At 39.3% G+C, this 22,768-nt stretch overlaps 1 protein-coding gene across 3 annotated transcripts in view; it reads right to left on the bottom strand.

The window, feature by feature from the left end:
- The window catches only part of LOC119901085 (sodium-driven chloride bicarbonate exchanger-like), a 51,548-nt gene that overhangs the window by 2,276 nt on the left and 26,504 nt on the right, over positions 1-22,768 (bottom strand). For 2 of the 3 annotated variants that reach the window (XM_038716547.1, XM_038716556.1), the window contains exons 7-25: positions 22,115-22,303; positions 19,776-19,864; positions 19,259-19,416; positions 19,011-19,098; positions 16,743-16,889; positions 15,113-15,213; positions 11,516-11,690; positions 9,525-9,658; positions 9,113-9,358; positions 7,142-7,247; positions 6,258-6,419; positions 5,050-5,163; positions 3,841-4,002; positions 3,395-3,646; positions 2,467-2,535; positions 2,206-2,379; positions 1,995-2,117; positions 1,810-1,874; positions 504-617 (exon numbers count right to left, since the gene is read on the bottom strand). In XM_038716547.1, coding sequence (XP_038572475.1) covers positions 504-617; positions 1,810-1,874; positions 1,995-2,117; positions 2,206-2,379; positions 2,467-2,535; positions 3,395-3,646; positions 3,841-4,002; positions 5,050-5,163; positions 6,258-6,419; positions 7,142-7,247; positions 9,113-9,358; positions 9,525-9,658; positions 11,516-11,690; positions 15,113-15,213; positions 16,743-16,889; positions 19,011-19,098; positions 19,259-19,416; positions 19,776-19,864; positions 22,115-22,303 — 2,668 coding nt within the window. Of the gene's footprint in view, positions 1-503; positions 618-1,809; positions 1,875-1,985; positions 2,118-2,205; positions 2,380-2,466; positions 2,536-3,394; positions 3,647-3,840; positions 4,003-5,049; positions 5,164-6,257; positions 6,420-7,141; positions 7,248-9,112; positions 9,359-9,524; positions 9,659-11,515; positions 11,691-15,112; positions 15,214-16,742; positions 16,890-19,010; positions 19,099-19,258; positions 19,417-19,775; positions 19,865-22,114; positions 22,304-22,768 lie in introns of those variants that run through there. The other variant, XM_038716564.1, reaches the window with a different exon arrangement.

Below are 22,768 nucleotides of genomic sequence, written 5' to 3'. Positions count from 1 at the left end.
GTCAACGGCCATCGTCGAATAATAACTTGCAGCACAGACCGTTTTCATCATGCAACACTCAACAGTCATCAGCAGTGTGCTCCATGCTGATAGGGACTGGGAACAACTTACCTTTGGGATATCAGCTTCATCAGTTAGGAAGGGGAGCTTAGGGGTGGAATGGAATGAGAGAGGCAGGCAGGAGACACTATGTTAGTCTACTCTGTGGGAAATCTGTCAGGGCAGGGCCTCTCTTAGAAAAACCCTTTTTATATAAACATACTAGCTCCTCAGTTTCCTGGAAAAATTTAAAGTTAATGTTCCATAACTATTCAATAATAAACTCCTGCCCCTGCTTGCTTTAACACGCAAATCCACTATTTTCCCCTTGAAATTGACAATTTTATGACCCAGCAAAAACACACAGGACTTTGAATCAGTAAGTCTCTATGCAGCATTTGGTATTCAAGCCCTCTGTCGTATCAGAGATACTGATCTGGATATCTGACAGTAACGTGGCTAACCTTTTAGCGCTTGGCTCCTTCTTTGTGCTCTCAGCAGGGCTGACACCCTTCCACACATTCCCGAAAGATCCTTTAGACATTTCATCAGTGATGTTCACTGTGGCGGGGTCACACCTTCAAAGACACATACAGAAGAAGAAAAATTTCCCTTTTCATGTCAAGTTTTAAGATTAAAAGGAGGAGAAAGCAAGCAAGATTGATAACTACAAGAGCTGCTTGCTTCAAACTATCTGTTTTGGAGGATTTTTAAAGTAATAGTTCAACATTGAAATCCACATATCCACTTTTCGATGAGAAGAATATACCACTCTCTTATCTGTAAAGTAAATATGTAACAGCCAGGAGACTGTTAGCTTAGCTTAGCATGAAGACTGGAAACAGGGGGAAATAGCTAGCCTGACACTGCTGAAAGATAACAAAACCTCAGGTGAGGTAGCACACTACATTTAACATATCACTCGACTGATCGGAAACATCCAGCTCAAGAATTTGAAAATAGATCAGTATTTTACAGTAAAAACTAATGGCTCCTGCATTCAAGCAGCTGTAGTTGCTGTGTAGACTCCATAATTTAATGACTTATTCTACTACCTTCCATGTACATTTACTCAAGTATTGCACTTAGGTACAATTTTTATACACTCCATGTATTTTTATTTTATACGGAGGGTGGTATTGTATTTTGATCGTATTGCAATATGATGAAACTGTTACAGATTAAACTACAACCCAGTAAAGTATTAGAAATTAGCTAAACCATAAATGCTAATGCAATAAAATAATGCTGACAGGTTAATGAATTAGTAATACTAATCAACAATTTACAATATAAGACTGAAAAGGGGCCATTCTGCTGCATAATTATATTTCTGCTTTGGATACTTTAAAATTGCGCTAACTGATTTTTGGCCACTTCGAGGCAGCGGAAAACAAGCTGTTAACATGATACTGACACCCAATAAATTTGTTAGGGTGAATTTGTGGGTGAACAGTTGCGTTTTACACATCCAGCAGACAGAGCATTATCATTTATTTTGAGACACGTTTTTGGCCACCAGATGAATGAAAGTCCAATATTCACTCTCCTTTAGCTCCGGTTTGTTCTCCACCAGCACATGAGGGAAATAATACGTGTCTCTTTACGGTAACATTTCAAATGCAGGACTTTTACTTGTAACTACTTCAGTATTTGTACACTGCGGTGTTTACTTCACTAAAGGATTTAAAACTTCAATACTTCTTCTACATTTCAATTATTTGTGTTTTGACAGTAGGAGGCTTGTGCTCTAAGTTCAAAATGACTTACTTTAAGTTTCCCTCCAGTGGCATTTGTACAATGCCTTCTTCCTCTGCAATAATACTGTGCTCCTCCTGGAGATAGAGGCAAAAGAGAAAATATAATTCACTGCATGGATCGCAGCTTTGCTGCTGCAGTGGTGGAAATTTAAAGCCATCAGAGTTGGTCATCTCCGCTATAGACTATTACTGCACCTCTTGTTCTGCATCCTCCAGTTTCTTCTTCTTCCACTCTGGCATCAAGTCATCCAACCAGCTCAGTTCTCTCTTGGTGAAGATGAAGTCCAGAAGCTTGCGAATGAACACCAGTGCCAAGACCTGACGTAGCAGAAACAGACAGACATCAACCAATCATACGTATTAAGCATACAAGTATATAATGCGTACACAAATACACTCCGGTTACCATCATGGGGAAGACGATGGCAGCCTTGGAGGTCTTGATGACCCAGAGCAGGACCAAGCAGCTGAGCTGGACGATGGTGAAGAGGTGCACCTTCCTTAGTGGGACGTGACGAAGGTAGATGAAGTCTGGCTGATGTTTGGCCGGCATGCTGAACAGCCTTAGACGGTCAAAGAACTGCACAGATACAGACAGACATTCAAAATGAATCTTGTCTTGATTAGTGCTCCTAATGAAATACCATCAGGCAGTATCCAAGCTCACCTGAATGCCTCTGAGCGAAGAAGCTCCCATGTACAGAAAGACTCCGTACAGCACAGGCATGGGGATGAACTGGAGACAGACAAATATTGAGCATTAGGACTAAAACTATTTATGTATAATTATTTATATACACATATATATACATATAGATTTACATCTACATATATATATGTTTGTAAACATATAAATAAGTTCAAAGATAACCTTAAGAAAGAAAGAAAATTGAAATAAGATTGAAGACAGGTATTAGACCACATTGGTTTCAGGGAAAAAAATGGCAATTTTGAATAAAAAGTAATAAATACGGTATAAGAAAATATTATTATATATATTATAATTTTAACTTCAAATTATAATAACCTGTTTGAATTCAAAGTCTACAGTCTATAAGCACAACAGACCATTTGAAGTAGTGTGTCTTCTGGTCCAGCAGAGGGGGACAGATGGACACTAATTACGAGACAATTGCGCCGTATGTGCTGCATTCAAATTCATTCAAATAAATGAAGTGCTAGTTCAAATTCATTCAAACTTCACTTTTTGAAAAATGACGTATAGAATATTTATATATTTATATATTTATAACATACATATAGCAAAAAACAAGCAATAAAAAGAGAGAAAATAAAGTTACCATTTAGTGGGGAAAACAAAAAAAATAATAATAATTTCTTATGCAATAAATGGATATAATTATTATGTCTTAAAGTGAGACTTTGTAACTTTAGCTGACCAGTAGCACCAGTGGCTGCAAAGGAGATTACAAAGTAATGGTAAATACTTCAAAATATCTATTTTTCAATTTCTATAATTATTCTTTCCCAGAAACCAAAAAATATGACCATATAATGTATTATTTTCATCCCATTCTCTCCGATACTCTGATGCCACTATGAGCGGGTGTATATCTTGGCGTGTATCCCCTGACCTTTAGCACAGACGTCATGAAGACGGAGCAGCCCATCAGGGTGAAGATCATGAGGCCGGTGAAGCGCTGCTCACGGATACCCAGGAACTTGGGCTGCTCTCCGGGGGCCGAGCACTCCGACTCCAGCTTTAGGCTGTTCACGTGGGAGATGGAGAGCACGGTGGCCGCCACGAACCACGGCAGGCCCATCACCGAGCACACGCCCAGCATCACCCCCACCACAAACAGGTCCAGGTGGTAGCCACAGCCTTTCTGCAGGGGTCAGAGGAGTTTTTGAAGCTCTCTATTATTGCCTGACCCACTTCCGGAAAATCAGAAGTCAGGGTCACCAACAGAACAGTAGCCCCAGAGCTAGAGCCGGTAATTTATAGAGCATTTTTACGAAGATATAATTGTTAACAAGGTTATTTTTGTGACTAGGATTTTAAATAAAAGTTTTAAAATACCTTCAGTTTGTGCTCCTTCCTGTTGATAATGACGGCTGTGATCTGCTGGTCCATGAAGATGAGGATGGTGCAGAGCAGAGCAGGGAGGAAGCTGATGATGGTGGTCCACCAGGGGTTGGGCCCCACTGGGTTTATAAGCCAGCCGCGATCATCCCTGGTTGGCTGCGGAAAGTGAAAGGAAAGGTAGAAAGTCAGTCAAGTTTACTATCATGGCAGGAAGGAATGGAGATTTTCCTCTTTTATAGTTTCCTGACAATTTTTATCTCTGCCATCATGCTGAAAAAAAGATAACCAGGAGGAGGAGGAGATTGTTATTTACTCTATATAATCCATGAGCCGATCTTCAAAGACTTACGGTAATTTTGCAACAGGAAGGAAACTTCTAATCCTCCGTTCAAATATGTATTAGCAGTTCTAAATTTGAGGAAACATGTGGACAGATAGCACAGGTACATTACAAAAAACGACTGTATTGGGAACTGTCACAGAAGTGGTTTTGGGTACTTTGCCAGGTGTTTATGTCTGTAGACAGATTTTGTCAGCGTGATAGCGTCACAACAGTGCAAGTTGCAGTCATGAAACTGTAAAAGGTGTGTAGCTGAGATCATAATGAAGGCCAACTTCAAAGAAAGTAAGGGGGCATTCACCCACACAAACACCCATAGCCCACATTTGTATTAATCTACAAATAATTATTACCAGCTGCAATCTCAGAGGAGTCTGAAAGGAGCAGCCAGTGGATATGGCCCAAGCAGAATGATCCTTGCTGGGCTCCAAGAACTTAAACAAGATCAGGAAAACACAACAGGGGGTGGCTCTGGATTGAGATGTTGCGGTCTAATCAACCAAACATTGAGGATGGAGGGTGCCCACTTGAGAACCCCCCACCTGTCAACCATCTGTCACTCCCAACAACAAGGCAAATCTCATGTAAGTGCTCACTACTTACTGGTCCTGTGTATAAATAAATCTGGCACAGTTCACCTGATGCGCCAAACCCACTTCTCTCATGTCATGTGTTCCACTGCACCAAACACACCAAAGTGGCGTGATCGCTGGCATCAAATCTAAATAACATTCTTATTGTGCATTCATTTCCTAATGCCTTATTTAATTTAAAGATCTAAAACATGTAGTATATAGTAATGATCTGTATAATAAAGATGCATACAGCAGCTTTTTACATCAGAGGATTTCATGTTGACTTACTTTGAACTTGTTGGGGACCTGTAGTTTAGGTGAGGGGATCCCCAAGGCATAATCTACTAAAACCATAGTAAGGATGGTGATGAAGACGGCAAAGTCACTGATGATGGCCCGCACCTGGAGGAAACAAAGAGACACACTCTTTAGACAAAGTCCACTTCTACAGGTGCTACATCAAAAACAACACAGCTGCACACTGTACTGAACTCCCAGCAATTACGTCTTCTTTTTTTCTTTTTTTTTACACAATTATCATGGATATATTTGATTGTCTCTCATTTTTCATTTGTTTTGTTTATTTTCCTGTTGTGGGCATTGATAAAAAATGTTAGCCCATTGCTAGTTTGTGATTTTTTGGTCATTAAAAATATTTTGGATATCTTATTTTTTCTATTTGTCATGTTTCTATGTAGTGTTTTCGACACGCAACAAAGGATTGTTGATGATTTATGCGATTCATGTATTACATTTCACTGAATCTTTGATGTATTTGATTTAATATGTTGTTGCATAATGTTTTTTTTAGACATGTTTTGTACCCTACATGGGGATATCAGTCAGTGTTATCCAACTCTGCTCTGACTGGACCAGTCTGAAGGTAGACTGACTCAATCAAGCGGGGATAAATGTCTTTATATTGCTTGGTATTATGTTTTGTGGTGTTTATTTGACAATGCCTGGCAAGGAGTGCTCTGTTAAATAAAATGTACTGGGAGAAATTTTTTTGACATCTAAATATTGTACTATAGCCGGGCCACAGTGTAGCTCTGATCACCACAAGGTGGCGCCCTTATACTACAGATTAGTGTGTCAGCATCACGCCACACATTACACTGAGATGTGTCATCTTGATGATAAATCATAGAAATTGCACACATAGAGCGGCCACACACACTGCAGGATTTTTTGCTATGCCATAAAACAACCAATAGATGGCGGCCTAATCTCAAATGACACAGACAGAGGCCAAGCTCTGGCATGTAAACCAATTTCAGTGTTATTTCAGTCCCATGCCAAAACGAAAAGTAAATGGAGCACTGTAAAATTAATGAGGCAGATTAAATTTTGCAGCTACCATACACCTGAAGACAGGTTCAAACAGGAACTCTAGCTCTAAAAGTGTGTGTACTGTTACATGAAAAAAACAACAAATGATGTTAACAAGTGAGGGTATGTGCATCATTTAGGGATGACCTTAGTGTGATACATACTTTGGTGGGGAAGTAACGGCTCGTCTTGAACTCCTTGAGGAAGGCGGACATGAAGACGGTGGAGAAGAAGAGGACCACGCACCAGAAGAGGACGTCCGGGATGTAGGGGCCGTGGGGGCCACAGGCACTGCCCTCGAACTCACCGTGCAACATCTCGCACTCCTACTGGCACCAGAGTACACAGTGAGAATGATGACGGTGATGGAGAAAACAATCAGGATGATGAGAGACGGGGATAATGATGCCAATAAAAATTATGACAGTGACTGAATTTAGTATTGATTTCTTCATTACTCTATGCTTTAAATATCTGTATAGTGTTAAATTCATCAATTTGCATACAATACCAGTGCTGCTATACGTCTTACAAGCACGTGTGGGAGTGACACAGCGTGCCGCAAACTGGCATGACTGATTTGTGTCTGAGAGTGAGAGAATCCACTCTTCACACTGCATCTCCATGCTCATTCTGCACAGTTAAATCCTGTGAAATCCTGCCCACATGTTCGTAATCCCCGCCCACACTTCTTGATAAAGCAAAGTGTGGGCTAAGGGAGACACAACACGGTGCCAGAGACTGTAACAAATATCCCCAACATTCGAGGGTATTTAGTTTGCGTGTTAAGTTTGAAGGCTGAGTAAGCAGCTGTAATCAAATGTGCTATTTCTGTCCGCGTTAGCCTTTCCTCTTCTCTCCACTCAGGATCACACTTTGACTGCTATTTCTTAACAGATTACAAATCCAGATCTTCTTTGGAGTCTTTATCCATCATTAGAAGTCTATTTGACCCCAAGAAAGATTGTTTCATCCACAGATCTCTAGGCCACAGAGAACCCTTATTTCTATGTAACTTGTGTTATTCCATATTTCAGGCGTTCCTTACGTTGACCTCCAGCATGGTCCAGTTGACCTGGGAGGATGTGATGTTTCTTTCCTCCCAGAACTGCAGAGTCTCATTGCTGGGGTCCCTGGGCTCCACACACGCACACCTGTGGAGGATGTCTTTATTTAGCTCTCTTAAATTATCGTAACAAAACAAGCATTTCACATAAGTCTACTTGGAACTAATGGATAACAATAATTGTTAGCTTCATCCCTACAATGTTCCACCCTACATCACTTCCAAAATGTTCAACCATCAACATGAAATTACTTATTCTGCTGGCATTTTACACAACTAAATGTCAGCATCCCCTGCTGTCCACTTCACCGTAATAGAAAAACCACAGAAGGGGCTCTTGGCTTGGCATAGCCACTAGCAAGCTTATATAGCAGGGTAATGCACGCTGTATGACACACACTCAACATGGGATTATTCACCAGAAAAACCCATTACTGAAAGAAACTGGACAGTGTGTCTACTATACCGCTGTACCATCTGTCGTTTGATGATGCAGCAAAACATTTAAGAGTTGGGTACACTACAACAGGGCCTGCAACAACAATAACAATCAGTACAGAATGCTTAATTTAATTATATGTTGTGTTTTACAATTTTTTCATATTTTGTAGTAGTAATGATATTTTCACGATTATTTTTTTTACTTAGTGAATAAATTGTTTTGTCCATAAAATGTTAGAAAATTGTTCAAAATTTTCAGTATAATTAAAAAAAAACCAAACTGACATTTTCAAATGTCTTGTTCATATAAAACTAGGATAACCAACAACTATTGACATTAGATAAGCTGGAAACACACAATATTTGGCATATCTGTATTTTCATTGTATATGCTCTCCAGAAACTGGGGGCAGTAGCTGTGTGTGTTGTTCTACAGCTCTCCTCCAATTGCTGATTCGTAGATCTTCTTCCCCATCTTACCTTAGGCTAGTTTTGTCCCTGTTCAAAAATATTAAATATGATTTGATGTTTAACATTAGCCAGTTCATAATTTTTCCAAAGATATTTAATAAGTTGGTGTATTGACTTCCCTCTAAAGTGAAGTTTATGTAAATGGCTTCTAAACTGGAGATACTGAAAAGAAGTGAGCGTGGTAGTCCATATTTTAACTGCAGTTTCTCAGAGGAAACGATTCTTTTTTCATTGATTCACTGACCAAATATATTCAAAGTCTTTGGAGACCACTTTTCAGAAACATTGTCTACTTGATTTGTAGCTCATCTAACCTCGATCTGGCTGTGACTGGTTATTGTTCCAACAGTCTTATAACAAACAACAACTGTCAAGTCCTCATTTCTTTGATTTTACTTTAATTGTTAGTTAATCTTATTAATAAACATTTAGTTTATAGCAGGAGTTTTCAAAGTCTGACACTGTGAACCTATGAGTATCAACTTTATTTTATATAAATAAAATTGAATTGAACTGTGGATTACAACATGAGCCCCGATTAGACTATATTTGTTTACATTTAGCCAAAAAGTCACTATTAAAAGTATGCCAAATTGGCTATTAGCAGTTCTGGTCCAGACAACTGTCACTAGATTACTTTCATACTGATGAAGAAAACTTCAAACAGGATGATTTTCAGAAAAGTTCTCTTATAAGGAGCATATTATTTCTCTGATTTCTAAGTGGATTTATGAATGTTCATTCAAGATGGTGGAGATAATTATATCCCCGGGAAGTGTAAGTCACACTGAATCTTAAAATATGTCTATCATGTCTGTGTGTTCAGATTTGACTCCAAGAAGGAGTGCAAATTTTGATGCAAATTGTGTTTCACGCCTCCAGGCTCTCCCTCCGCGCCCCCCTTTAACTCACTCTCTCAATTTGACAACCTCTATAAAAATGCTTTTTGAAATTGGCTTTGTCCAACGGTCCAAAACTACAATTATACATAAACAAAGAAACAAAAAAAGTAGCACATGGGGATTATAAAAGAGCTCTTACGAGTACTGTGTGAGTTTCTGAAGGTTGTTGTGTTTATTGATGGGGTAGTGCACCCCCAGGTGCATCAGCTTCTCCAGAGCCTCATAGATGAAGATGATGCAGATCAGCGCGGCGAAAGCTTCCTCAGTGAAGCGTGTGATGTAACAGACAAGCGAGCTGGCATCCGTGGCCACCAGCAGCAGACAGAAGAAGGCTGTCCACAGGCCAATACAAGTCCTCAGGGAGAGGTAGGAGAGGCCATATTCCCTGAGAGAGACAGGACACACACATACACAGGAGTGAAGAGAAAAGCAATTAGTTATGGCATCCCTACTCAAGCAGAAAGTACACACATCCACCATCAACATAGAAATATTGTACTATGACAAAAATACAGTTTATACTAACAAGACAAAAAATCACTTTAACCTACTTGCAGAACTTGAAGAGGATTTTCTCAAAGACAAGAACAGGCCCCGTGCTGCCCAGGATGGTGAGGGGCTGACCGGCAAAAAGAGAGTAGGCTATTCCAGTCATGGACGCCCCAAACAGAGACTCAATAGCACTCTGGAAACACAGAAAATTATGCTCTAATTCAACTCCTGAACTTTGTTACTTCACTCAGTCAAAGGCATGTTGCTTTTGTAGCACAGGAGTTCATTTTAACAGATTTGCTCTGCAACATTTGAACAAACTGTACATTCTATTAATTTCCTTCATCAGTGTTAAGGCAGCCTCAATACATATACGAGCGGGGGTCTGAAGGGACCTCCACCAGGAAATTTTGATCATTAAACACTTAATGTTTTAATTGTTTCTGCACCATTTTATTTTCTCATCATCCCTGCTGAGGCAACACATATGCAGGCATTATTTAGTAAAAGTAAAACCAGAACTTCTGGGTTCCAGGAGTAAGAATGTATGTTGCCTTTTCTGGTACATCACATTTGTCCAGATAAGGTAAATAATTATTTCCAAAAACCTTCTAATAGTGTTGTTTGTTTAATATTTCTGTTTCTAGAAGAAACAGGCATCGATTAAAATGTAGCAAACATTTAAAAACCATTTTCCATATAGACCCTAGGCAATCGTGGGTAAAGCTCAACCCAACACTTTTTGAAGAGAGTGTTAGTGAATTGTATGAAACAAAATTAAAATGATCTAAGTACCCACGCTGCCACAGTGGTGAATTTTCATTGGAGTTATAGTTATTTGAATGCCAGAAAATGAAACATCATTAAACTTGCGAGTGCTGCAGTAGATCCCAATTTGTAACTCATTTCAGTTTTTAAAACCAGCAATGTTGAGATTGGATTGAGAAGCTAGGGGAACAGAGACTAGCACTGATGATGTCAAGCCTTGGATATTGTTCCACACTTTAGTTTAGCGTGTTAGCATGCTAGCATTTGCTAATAAGCACTAAACATTAAGTACAGCTAAAGCTGATGGGAATGTCATTGGCTTTGCAGGTATTTGGTCATAAATCAAAGTATGGACAAAGTGAAATTTTGACTTGATGATGGCGCTAAAGGTAAATGTCAGATGATCACCACAGTTTTTACAATTCATCCTGAGGTGTATGAATCTGTGAACCAAATGTTAAGGCAGTCCATCCAATAGTTTTTGAGATATTTGAGTCTGGACTAAAGATATACGTTTGACCATGGTAGTTTCTAAACTGTTTCAGTTTAAGAGGGGTTCAAACATTTCACTGCAATGAGGAAAATAAAAATAGACAATTAAAATAATATAAGAAAAAAACAATATCAATATTTAAAACATGTTCTAAATACAATGGGGTGCTGGCAGTAATAAGAAGCTTTGAGAAGTGATTTAAAAGATGTCACTGATTCTGCCAAATCAGACCAAAAATAATGATTTCAGGCTTGTTTTCATTGAGCTGCGGAAAGTTTGGGGACATTCAGCACTGACAGACAAGATAATTACTATTGAAAACAGCCTAATTCACAGTTTATTAATGCCAATGTGAAAACAATGTGATAATGTGAAAGGGGTATCACCTGCATCTGCAGCTCTACTTGGTGTTTCAGCTAATTATGTAGCTGTCCGGCTGTATCTTCACTGTTGGTTCACTCTCACCACACGATTGAATAAATTTCAGCTGCACAAGGCAGCTGTTTTCAGTGAAAAAGCTCTAAAAACCCACCTGCTTAGCAGCATAGGAGCCAGTTATTTCCCTCAGGAGTTGGTAGAGACCAATAACAGTTAAAGGAGAGTGACTATAGGACTCAAGTTCGCCAGGTGGACACAAACATTACTCCAAATAACAACAAGTTTGCCATTTCAACCTCAAATGTGATGATATTTCAATGCTGTGCTCACAGCTTGTTTCCAGTGCCCCTAAGTGATAAAAAAACAACACTTTTAGAGTCTCTTAGGAGCAATATAGAAGTTGCTTCTTACCACACGTCCCTCTGTGGCCTCGCCCAGGAGTCCTCCGAAAGTGATGACAGGTGACATGCAGGCGCAGTAGAGGAAGAGGAAGGAAGCCAGACACTGCAGGCTGATGGCATCTGTGTAGTCGGAAAGGTAGTGAGGAGCCTTTCGCTTGATGTCCAAGATGAGCCCACCAAATAACCTGCAGGGATTTTATGAAAGATTTGTTGTTTGGTTATTTCTGGGGGGTGATAAGCATTAGCGGTAATATGGGATGGGAACCTCCAAATCTTAAGACTTCGACTTTTTAACCAGACTTGTGAATATAGCTCAACAGCACTTCATTTTGTATGGACGTCCATGGATTAGTGATGTGAAATCAAATCATTTTTCAAAGAAGGTTACAATGTAATATTCATATTGTCAAATGCAAATTATTCCTAATGTACTGTTAATATATTGTTTTTTTTAAATCTGCACAAAAAATGATTTGGCCAGGCAACTAGCAGAGGTTTGTCATTTTGAAACTTCAGTTTTTGCTCAATAAGCTGATGACCCTCCCAAGTCAGTCAATGGCCAGGACAACTGGCAAATAGTGGGAGGGGTGTCACAATAAATATACCATGTTAATGCTTTAGAGGTGCTGCCAGATAGATGGTGTTACCTTTGGACAGAACTAGCTAGCTATTCCCCATGCTTTCAGTCTTTCTGTATGAAGCTACAGCCAAGCCAAGTTAATCACCTAATCGTCAGCTGCTCCTCTCACCTACGGGGTCCCTCAAGGCTCTATTTTGGGCCCTATCCTCTTCTCACTGTATATGTTGCCACTGGGTTCCATTTTCCAGAAACATGAAATCTCCTATCACTCTTTTGCTGATGATGTCCAAATCTACTTGCCTATGAAATCCATAACCAAAGTGCAGCCATTGTTAGACTGCTTAAAGGAGGTAAAAACCCGGATGGAGTTAAATGTCCTCACTCTGAATGAAAATAAAATAGAGATCATCACGTGTGGATGTTTAGACGTACTCAGTGAACCTCTTGGCACTTTGGGCCCCTTAGCCTCCCAAAATCGATCCTCTATTAAAAATCTTGGTGTTATTTTTGACACCTCATTCACGTCGTCAAGACCAGCTTCTTCCAGTTAAGACTTCTAGCTAAAATAAAGGCCTATCTTCCTCCCAAAGACCTTGAAAAAGTCATCCATGCTTTTATTACTGCTCGGCTGGATTACTGTAATTCATTATACATGGGTCTAAATCAGAAATCTTTAAATCGCCTCCAGTTAGTCCAAAACGCAGCTGCTCGCCTTTTAACAAAAACAAAAAAGCGTGAACACATAATGCCTGTCTTGGCCTCCCTCCACTGGCTACCTGTCCGTTATAGGATAGATTTTAAGATTTTATTGCTTGTTTTTAAGGCCTTAAATGGTCTGGCGCCACCTTATCTAGCTGATCTCTTGTGCCGCCATTCTCCAGTAAGAACACTGAGGTCAACAAATCAGCTGCTCCTGGATGTCCCAAAATCAAAGCTTAAAAATAAGGGCGACAGAGCCTTTGCACTGGGTGCCCCCATCCTATGGAACAACCTCCCCATGCATATTAAAGCTGCACAGACCCTACACACGTTTAAATCGCTGCTTAAGACGCACCTATTTGCAGTTGCGTTTAACCTTCGTTAACCTGTTTTCTGATGTTTTAAAGTGTTGTTTTGTTTCACTTTGCTTGTAGTAATTCTTATACTTGTTATTTATGTATTTGACATCGACCCTGTTCAGCACTTTGGTCAACTGTTTTTAAATGTGCTATAGAAATAAAAATTGATTTTGACATTGACCTACTGGCTCCAGCTTAATATTTATTGTACAAACACAGGCGTACTATCATTTAACTCTGTGCAAGAAAGTGAATAAGCTTATTTTCCTTAAAATAAACGGCATCACTTCTAATGCTTCAATTCTAATTCTCTGCTGCTGAACAAATGCTTGCACATGGAGCAGGATCTCCTGCATGCGGAGAGCGGTGAACTAGCTGGAGGTGGTTGCTATGGCAACAGTGGGCAGGACGGTAACGGTTATTTCAGTGGGAGCAGTAGGCAGCAGCGCTATGTCCCGGGAGGTGGTGGTGTTGGTGGTTTGATAGCTGAGACTGGGCTTCCAGCCAATCTTAGCTGGGATAAGAGCCTGTACCGCAGCGTACTGCAGCTCAGCAGCAGCTCAGCAGCAAAACATCACTCACTCCTCTGCTGTTAAATCACATAGATGAGAACTAAACACCACTGCTCTATCGTGTCATTGTTACAAGATGTTCAAGAATCCCTTGGTTGTCATTAGGTGATTTCTGGGTGCTGAAAACTTCATTTCATCCTTTCTGTAAATCTCAATATTTGCCTCGAGAAAGCTCTCTCTTGCACCATAAAATTATGTAAAAATTGCGCCTAAAGCAAGTTTTTAACAGGATGCCTGCCTGACACATGCCTGGGTGTTTTCTCAAACATTAATATAAACTGCAGGACTATAGAGACCCATTACTTAAGTAACACAAATGAAACATAACAGTCAGTTCTCAATGACAAATTATTTTGCTTTCAGCATGTGTTTTTTTTTTTTGCACGTACCCTATATTTTATGTTGATATTGTATTGTTTTGCACAGAGACAACTGCTCCATGACTGGTGCTAGCATATACCCCGGCTCCAATTCTGATTGATCACATCATCATTATCAGTTAACTTTACTTTAACTTTTCAGAGTTACTGTCAGAGCTTTTTGCCATTAAACTATCGCAGAGGAAGAGTGCCAGTTAAATACCATTTATGTTTGTTTTTTGTAAAATTAAAAAAGGTTACAGTCTCCTCAAACACTACTCCACATAGATCTGATGTTTTCATCTGCTGCCATTTTAATTTCTTCTGTGAAAGTCACACACTTCATGTGACTTTGTGTTATAAATAATTAATTCACCAAATGTGCTGCTATTGCACTTTGTTGCTTTTGTGTGCAAATTGAAAATGTGCATAAAAACAAGTGGATGGAAATGCACTTACAGATCTGAAACATAACAAGGGGCCCAAACGTTTTGTAAGGACTCCCGAGATTAAGCCACTGGTTTAATCTTAATATGTAAAGTCTTAATCTGAAAAGTATCTAGTTACTTTAGCTGCAGTATATGTTTGGTGAAATATAAGTATACAATGGACGTACTGTAGTAAAGTACCTCCAAATTGTTCTTGACAAAACAGTTCTTGAGTAAATACCACTGAGTGACTGTAGATTACTGTATAATGTGATATAATATATAATGTGAGTATACATATGAGGTGTTGTAATGATAAAACAATACTATATATATATAGAGAGAGAGTATTGTGACTGTATGTGTGGGACAGAGTGCTGGGATATCTCTAAACTCATAATGAATTCAAACACAAACAAAAGGTCTTTGTAGAGCTGAAGTGTGAGGAATGATAATGGGCCAGTAGGGTAGTCTGACTCTTAAGAGAGCTAAATTTATAGTTTAGGGACAGCGAGGCAGCTAACAGGCGACAGGAAGACGGAGACAAAGAAGAGCTTAGAGAGCTCAAGGCTGTACATCACAAATCATCGTGTTTCTCTCTCACACTTACTTCCCAGTGCGCTGGAGCTCAGGGCCACCGTGCCCTCCATGTTCCTCCGACTCTCCAAGATCTGTCACTCCGTTGGGAACAGGGGGAATCTTACGCTTTTCCTGTGCGGTTAAGATCAGTGTTACTGGCCATCATCATGAGAACATTAATAAGCATCGGTTGCACTTTAAAGAAAGCAGGGTTAGTGAAAACTCTGGGTTTGTTAAAGCCTGAGATGAAGGAAACTGAGCCTTCAAGAAAGAGGACTTAACTCTGGGTCAGTTATCATGGTAACGATGTAAGGACAAAGACAGCTATCTCTGGACGTCGTGGATCTGTCCTCAGCACAGAATAAAATGTATACCTCGTCCTTTTTATAACACCATGACTCTGTGGAAGCTTTGACTGATCAATGAACAATCAATTTGTTGTGTTGGGATTGGTCACACAGATGGAAAATCCCTATCGTATTTATCATGTTGGAGATGATGTGATGTGAGGATGATTGTGGTGCAGCTGAAACTAAATGTACTAAATGTAGTTTAAAAGTTTTTGAATATTAGCTGCATATAGTCTTAATGAGTTTTGACAGTATTATTATTATTTAAATGCAAAATGAACAGGATTTCAGTCAGTTTGAACAAATAACCAAAATAATTCTTTCTGGTCAGAGTATGACTTTACAATCATAGAAACACATAAACAGCCACTGTCATTTGTCCCCGTTAGGTTACTGTTGAAAAAATATAATTACAATTTGTTTACCACATACAAAAGGATTTCCGCACTTTATCATCTGTTAAGGAACTTCAAGTCTGGTAAATGATGAATGAGCAGCGAACGCTGAATAAACTGTAATAGTATTGACTCCTTTCTCCACCTCTGTTTTTTGAGACGAATGCCCTGGTCTGCGTGGGCACACACTCATATTTACAGCACCACTGGATTAAAATGGAGACTCCATTGAAGGTGGCAGGTTGTTTCATTCCCCAGGCTCAAGCTTGACTCAGAGCTCAGGGTTAGGCTAAACCTGTTTTCTGAAACAGGGCCCAGATGTTGCAGTTGTTCCAACAAACTTTTAACCAAGCTTAAATGCCGGATGATGATGTCTTATGCATGAATGTAGCATATTCTGATACAGAGTTCATCAGCATAACAATCTAATTGCACAGTGGTGTCATTAATTCCCCACATGAGCCTAATGACAATGAGGAAAAGAAAAACAAGACTTTTTTAATAATCTGAAGCAGCTTTCTGTTAGATAACAACATTACACTCCTAAACAAGATGGCGGATCACTTTTCAAAGTAGACCAAAATAACTAATGGAGGTAAAATAACAAATGTTTTAGATTGAGAGCAGAACCCTGGGGAGAGGCATCAAAGCGCAGAGTATAACGCAGTTGAGATTAGAGGAGAACACAGATGTTTTAATATTACTCGGCAGGCAGCAGAAGGGGACTCACAGTCACATTATGGAAGATCGGTAATATATACACAAACTCAAAACAGACTCTCAGATAGTTTAGTTTAGTGGTTGAGCTTTTGGAGTGGCAGCAAAGTGGAACCAGTTTTCCTATTTCCTATTTTTGGTCACAAGCAGAAAATATAAAATCTTTGTTTTTGTTATTGTATATAAATAGAGAGTGTACCTGAGAGGGCACGTTTTTGGGAGGCTCTATTCTGATGGAGGGGTCCCACTCTCCCGGGGGTAACACCGTCACCTGGTCCAGAAACTCATCGATGCCTGCCACCAGGTCGTTCCTGTCTTTGGCCTTGTAAGCAACATCATGGAAAATCTTTGGAATAGATGAAGGGAGGCACAGAATATGAGTGACGGATTTATGTGTGTGACAGGAAATATTTGGAACATTATCATCCAAAGTGAACGTGTAATTATGCTGCAGTTTCCCTGTAAATGACACTCAAGTATAAGCCATGGGTGCAATTTATTCCCATACATGATGAAGTAGGTAGACATCCATACGCTTCTATTTTCATGCATCCCGTAGGACTGCTACCATGAAAAAAAACAGGCAACATCTGGCTCTGATGACGGTCAGAAACATTAGCTCATAGCTGCACTGTGGGAAATCTTGTCACGGTCATACTCTGCTGATCCCCAAAGGCTTCTCCTGCTTTTAAAGTTAGGTCAACGGTCAGGTTCAGTTATAGCAAAGGGACTCTAGAGCCAGTTGGTGGACTTTTGATTTACAGGATTGTTTCTCTACTCCCTAAGCTACTAATGCCATATATTACCATTAAAAACAAATTAAAACTCACATTTATTATTCCACTTTTGGGATTACTTGACCATGAACACATGATTGTAAATTAAGGGAAATATTTATTTGACTTTTATACAAAACACAAGATTACTCTCTAAAACATTACTTATTGTTCAGTGTAAAAATATCTCTCCAATCATTTTAGTCCACGTTTAAATACCTTTTTATGATTTTCTTATAAAAACTGAAAAAAAGCTACCCCTGAGGTAGGATGGGTTTTTTAATCTGAGTCTTGAATTAAGAACAAATTGAAATATTCTTACCGCGCTGCAAAATATGTTTTTAGGACTCAAATATAGACAGATATGTCCCAATAAGATTGAGGTTTTTGCAGATTAGACAGCTCAATCTTCGACTCAGAGCTGTTTTGAAAACTTTTGAACCAAGTCCGAGTCAAGTCTCAAGCCTTAACTCATTAACTTAACTTCATTTTTTAGGCAGTTAAGGCAGTGGTCACTCATATTTTTCTCTTGAAACAACATTATATATTTATTTTGTAGAGCGCTGACAGTGATACATACAGATAACATTGCTGAATGCACACAACTAAACCGATGACCCAAACGCATGGCTTTCATTTTAAATACCAGAAGGATAGACAGTAACATCAGACTTCGGTCATTTGTTATAAACATCACAAGATAACTTTGATCTTGTGGTGCACAGGCTCCAAACTCCAAAGCCCTGAAAGGCAAATCATAATTAGCTGAGTGCACACGCTGACATATTGAGCTGTATTCAACTTAACTAACAACAAGCTACTTCACTTTTAATAGTTCTTCTCTGAGGATTGTGATGCACAGAACTCTGGCTGTTTGTTAACAAGATGCATGAACCATTACACAAGGTGACAATGGTGACACTGTCTATTTAGCAGTTAAGATCATTTATTATTAGGAATATTTATACAAACTACTCTTCGATTGTCTTGTTTCAAAACAGGGCAGGAGGCATTAAATTTTTTATTTCTAATAATAATACAAAAGTAATAATAGTAATAATTACATTCAAAACATTCAACACAAACACAAGCAGGAACTAGTAGATAAATGAACGATTTGTGCATTAGAAGGTGATACTATGAAGAAGGGAAAGATTTAGCTATACTAACACTAACAGACTACAATTATTTAGAGCTTTCTCCATTTTATTCTCTTAGAACTGAAGGTGTGCATTATGTTCTGGAGAGGTTGCGTACATCCTGGATTTGTTATGAATTACAGTTTGTAAAGACAGTTTGGCAGAACGCCAAGAGACACAACTACATTCAGTAGAGCATTTTCTAACATTTATGGGTCACCAACTCAAGTCCCCTCAGCTTTATGCCCTCAAGTCTCTAGCCAAGTCAAGTCTTCAGGCATTCAAGTAGAGTCACAAGTACAACATAAATGCTGCTCACACATTAATGCATCAGTGATAATATTCATATATCCATTTTGCATATTAAGTAATTATTTAAAATACTTTAAGCTTTTAACTAATATTTTGAATGCCAGGACTTTTAATGAGATATCTTTACTGTTGTATTACTACTACTTACTAAGTACAGGATCTGAATACTTCTTCCACTCCTGCTTGCATTATTACTACAGCCAGAATTCGCACCTTGATAATTCTGTACTTAGTCCTCACCTCATCAGTCATCAGGGTAGCAATAGACCGGCCAATTTCATGATACTGTGGACCTTTTCCCAGCGGGCCCAGCAGGATGAAAAGAAACCTGTGCAACACAAAGGACACCAAGTTTTGGCTACAAGTCAATTCTAACAAAGCATTCAGGGAATTATCAGCTAATCTATCCAGACTTGACACCGAATACAGAAAGACAGAGAGAGAAAGAAAGGCAGAGATAAGCAGACAGCTTTCCTTTTTTGTATAACCTGGTGGTGATGGGAACCTCAGCCAGGCCATTGAGCAGCACAGCAGGAGCCAGGCGGATGAAGGCCACCACAGGGCGGTCTAGAAACTCCAGCTCTCCCACCAGGACGTTGGATGCCTCAGCCCCAGCAGGGATCTTCTTCATGAAGTGGAGGTCAATCTGTGAGACAGAAAGAAATCAAAACAACACTACATATTTGGACAAAAAATTGTATAAATGTTTTGTTCTGTTTTTATCTAAAATATTAAAATATGGTTTAAGGTAGGAAAGTGGTTACTACAGTAAATCATTTAATTAAATATTCAATATAATGGCTGGAACAGACTCTGGTGGTCAACACAACAAAAGAAAACAAACTTTACTCCTGTTAAATTCCAGTCAATTTCCCAGGGCAAGAGGCGTACGGTGACCATTTCACACGTAAAGCAATCTTGGTTAAATATACAACACTAGTTATGTGTCCAGCTATCAGTGCCCCTGGATAAACAGCAGGATCAGTGGTGGGTCTGGCTGCTCACCTTGCTGAAGTCGACAGCACTGTTTTCCCGGCTGACGTCCTGTTTGCCCTCATTGTTAGCTGGCTGGGACTGAGGTGAGACTGTTTGGCCTGTCAGGCAGAGCAGGAAAGCAACATCATGTCAAGTTTTAAGGAGGCTCAGCTTATCGCAGTACTACTTTCCCACACAAAGACAACATTCTCGAGTGACTAGAGGGTACAGTTACATTCTCTGAAAAATATGATACAACAGTGGACCCTTTTGTTGTAGGTGCTCTACCTTTATTGACAAAAAGGTTCAGCCCCAAGTGACAAAAGACACAATATTGTACCTTGTTTCAGAGTGTACCTTGTGAGTACACTTAATATTAAGATCATCAGATGAATGCTCAGTGGTGCAGTGGATATAGTGATTTTAGTTTGGCTCAATCTTTCCAAATCACGCGTGGTAAAATAAATGAGGTACAATCTTTAACTTACATTTCAGTGTATTAATAGGTGCTCATTTAATTTTTTTTTTGTTAATTGTCACTGAAGCAAAGTCAAAGATTGCTCCTCCTACATTTCAATGTCATGTAATTTGTAAAGTTAATGGACCAGTTGCTGTTGTTTGAGCAAATTACAGCACAATGCTAAAAATGTGACTTGCTCAAAATGTCAGCTCTTTTAGTGGAGGTGTGATGCTACTAGTACTATTAAAGGAATTGTTCGACACTTTAGGATATACCTTTATAAGCTTTCTTGGTGACTGTTAGATGAGAAGATTGATACCAAAGTTGTCTATTCAGCGTGAAGCTACAGTAAAGCCAGCAGCCGGTTAGCTTAGTTAAGATAACTGGAAACAGCTAACCTGGCTTCTTTAAAGGAATAGCTGGGGAGATACATATATTCACTTGCCGAGTGTTAGGTGAGAAAATCCATACCGCTCTCGTCCGTTCAAAATGAAGCTAAAGCCAGCGGCCTTAGCATAAATTCTCTGGCACATAAACTTACCCTTTTGTATGAATTAAACAAACTACATATTAAGTGCCAGTGAGCTTTAGAGGTGCTGGTAGGCAGATTTTCTCACTCTCAGACAAAGCCAGGCTAGCTGTTTCCCATTGTTTCTAGTGTTAACGAGAAACTACAATAATTAGCTTCACTTATACGACTTCACAAGACATACGACTGACTCTCTGCAAGAAAGTGATTAAGTATATTTCCTAAATTGTTGAACTATTTTTTAAAAATAACAATCCCAAAGGTAACGCAATGAAGATTATATTTTATGTTAAACCATGAATTTAAAGCCAGGAGCTACCACTATTAGTAATTAGTGACTGTTAACAACTGCAGAATATGTTTTTCAAACACATTGTTGACAATGAAGAAGTGGAGAGCATTATCATGAAAATTGATACACAGCACATACCCTGTTTAGCCACACACAAATAATTCTTCAAAATGACTGTCACTTGCCCGAAGTCTTTTTCTAAGATGTTAAAAATACATTCAACTTCTGAATCCTTAAATCCATCCACTTTCCTTTTCATTGCCTCACTTTTAAGTCTCAAAAATAAATAAACTCTAAACAAAGACAAAGCTGCATGAGTTTAAGAATGCAGATGTTTTCTTTCTCTCTCTTCTTCACTGCACATAACTCATTTCTAACCTCTCATGATGATACTCTCCCCTTTAATGCATTACTTTTTATAATATTACTACTATCATCTATCTAGCCGTTTAGTGTTTAGCATCAGCTTAGCCGCTCTTGTTGCCTGTGCAGATTTTCTGCTCTGTATCTTCCTGTACGATGGGACAGTAGCCTTGTGCAACTGCCTGAAGGACACTAAGACGCTTAGTCTTGGTTTTGCCAAAGAGTGTGTCTGAGGTTATGTCGCCACGGCTCCTGGAGGAGCTCAAAGGAGATGGAGTGGTGGACAGACATGACACGCAACACACACACCGTGGCCATGGCACACAGGAAAAGGCCTTTCTGGGTGGAGCGTTTTGAGTGAGTGTTTTTTCAGGCAAACATGTGGGAGATTTTGTGGGTTGATAATAATAGAGGCCGTTTACTGATTAAGTGAGTCCCACGCATGCAAAATACAGCAGACGAGAACAAACACATACACAAACATGGAGAAACACAAACAAGAGGAGAAAATGAGATATCAAACGACAGTAAAACAGCAAGTCACACTGGACACACTGGAAAAAAAACATGCAAAGGATTACAAGATTATACATAAAAACATACTGTGTGTATTTACAATATATGGTCACCGTGGTAAAAACAAAGAATAAAACAGAGTGTACAGTCTTGGCAAATGACAGGTGTGTGTGTGTAGGTGTGTGTGAGTTTTCAGACCATTTGCTCACCATTCTTGTCCATGGAATGAGGCTCAGACTGCTTCTTGCCAATATCAGCGAAAGAGCGCACAATGGGTATGCGGTTGGCCAGTTTCTTGTGGTTTTGGTGGTGGTGCTGTTTGAGCAGGGCCTCACGGATCTTCTTCCTAGCATCCTGACCTACAGGGCCAGACGCCTCGTACTGATCCAGCACCATGTCTGAGAAGTAAAAACACATTCACAAGGGAAGACACAAATGTAGATTTTCATTTTCTCTCTGAACAGTTAATTTTTAATTCACGAGGGCTACTCCTGATAGTGTTTGTCTCTGTGTGGCAGCCAGTGATGCTAAGCTGATTATTCAGACAAAACACGACCCACTGCTGCTGATTTAATCGCACAAAACCAGGTTAAGTTCAACAGATCTCCTCAGCAGTATAGTTTTTCCAACAATCAGATAGACACTCTCTTTGCTGCCCTGTTATTGTACATAGTCGCTTGGTGATACTGTTTACAGGACTTGGGGAGTACAGAATATCTACTGTATAGTTGTATAAATACCTTAATGAGTGCAGAGAGAGCTCTGGAGTCTGATTAAATGCCACAAGTGATGTCACTTAAAAGAAGTTAGAAAGAAGTGAGCTTGCGAGAACTCCTCATCTCTGCTTTAGGTAAGTGGCTCAA

The sequence above is a fragment of the Micropterus salmoides genome, unplaced genomic scaffold (genome assembly GCF_014851395.1).
Source record: "Micropterus salmoides isolate LMB-PRFRI ecotype aquatic unplaced genomic scaffold, ASM1485139v1 Ms_hic_scaffold_1, whole genome shotgun sequence".
Lineage (NCBI taxonomy): Eukaryota > Metazoa > Chordata > Actinopteri > Centrarchiformes > Centrarchidae > Micropterus > Micropterus salmoides.
This window is presented reverse-complemented; position numbering and strand designations above follow the sequence as displayed.